General features: G+C 57.1%; 1 protein-coding gene across 1 annotated transcript in view; it reads right to left on the bottom strand.

The window, feature by feature from the left end:
* Positions 1–855: 855 nt before the first annotated feature.
* NCF1 (neutrophil cytosolic factor 1) overlaps positions 856–1098 on the bottom strand; it is an 18568-nt gene continuing 18325 nt past the window's right edge. The window contains exon 11 of the mRNA XM_014548501.1: positions 856–1092. Within this exon, the coding sequence (XP_014403987.1) occupies positions 1006–1092 (87 nt within the window). The 3' untranslated portion in view covers positions 856–1005. The remainder of the gene's footprint in view (positions 1093–1098) is intronic.

Raw genomic sequence — 1098 nt, 5'->3', positions numbered from 1 at the left:
AAAAGGTTGGGGCTGCCTGTGGTTAATTATTCCACAGCTTTGTATGACTTTTTCAGCAAACAAGGGTCTGCAAAAAGCAAACGGAGTTAAGGGCCCAGTGGTTTTCTCAAGGCCTCTATCGTTTAATAGTCAATTGTTCTCTTTTGAAGCACCTATCCCCTTGCTAATTTTCTCTGATCTCTAAGGGTGGCAGCCTTTTCTAACCTCAGGTAGCCACTCCCCCACAGGTGCAGCTCTTCATGCTACCCATGGCCTTCATGAAAAACTCGGACAGGGCTGTGACCTCCGCTGGGGGGTTGTGGGGGAAGTTGCAGACGCCGAGGTCCGGTTGCATAGTGCCCTGGCCTCGGCCCAGATTTGCAAGATTTGCAGCTCCAATGTGCACCTTAGAGTCTTCGCATTTTGGGAAAGACCCACCAGCAAAGCTTTTGAGGCCGTGGGCTAGCAACAATGCTGGGGTCAGTGGCTAGGAGCTGTTCATCTGAATATTTGCTAACTGAGTAGGTGCCTCCTCCCTCTACCTAAAGTGCAAATGTTTTGTCAACTAAGGCGCACACACGAAGTCACTCACTGCCCTGACTCCCCTCCCTGCGCACTGTGCCCAGCCCTTCTTCGGGGCTGTTCTGTGGTGGAGCCAGAGTTCTAGCAAACGGCTGACTAAACAAACGGCCAGCGGGAGCCACGAGTTCCCTTTGCATCTGGCCTTGTGCAAACCTGATCTTGGCCAAGGCCAGGGCAGTATGCAACCGGACCTCGGCTTCTGCAACTTCCCCGAACCCTCCCCCCGCCCAGCAGAGGTCAGCGCCCTGTCCGATTTCTAGCCCAGCACCCCCTCGAGTCTCTGCGGAGCCACTGTCCACTCTAAGCAACATTTATTGAGGGTGGCGGAGAGCGAGGTGGGGCGGGGCCCGGAGTGCCTTAGGTAACCAGACCTCGGGCTCTCATCACATAGAGACAGGGATCCCGGCGGAGGGCACAGAGTGCCATCGAGGGTGGAGCCCGGCCTCAGACAGGGGACGCCAGCTTCCGCTTCGTGCTGTCGCTGCAGCGGTGCAGGATGAGGTCTGCGCTGGGCCGCGGGGGCACCGCCGGCTGCGG

The sequence above is a fragment of the Myotis brandtii genome, unplaced genomic scaffold (genome assembly GCF_000412655.1).
Source record: "Myotis brandtii unplaced genomic scaffold, ASM41265v1 scaffold510, whole genome shotgun sequence".
NCBI lineage: Eukaryota > Metazoa > Chordata > Mammalia > Chiroptera > Vespertilionidae > Myotis > Myotis brandtii.
Note: the sequence above shows the minus strand (reverse complement) of the source record. Positions and strands in the feature narration are given on the sequence as shown.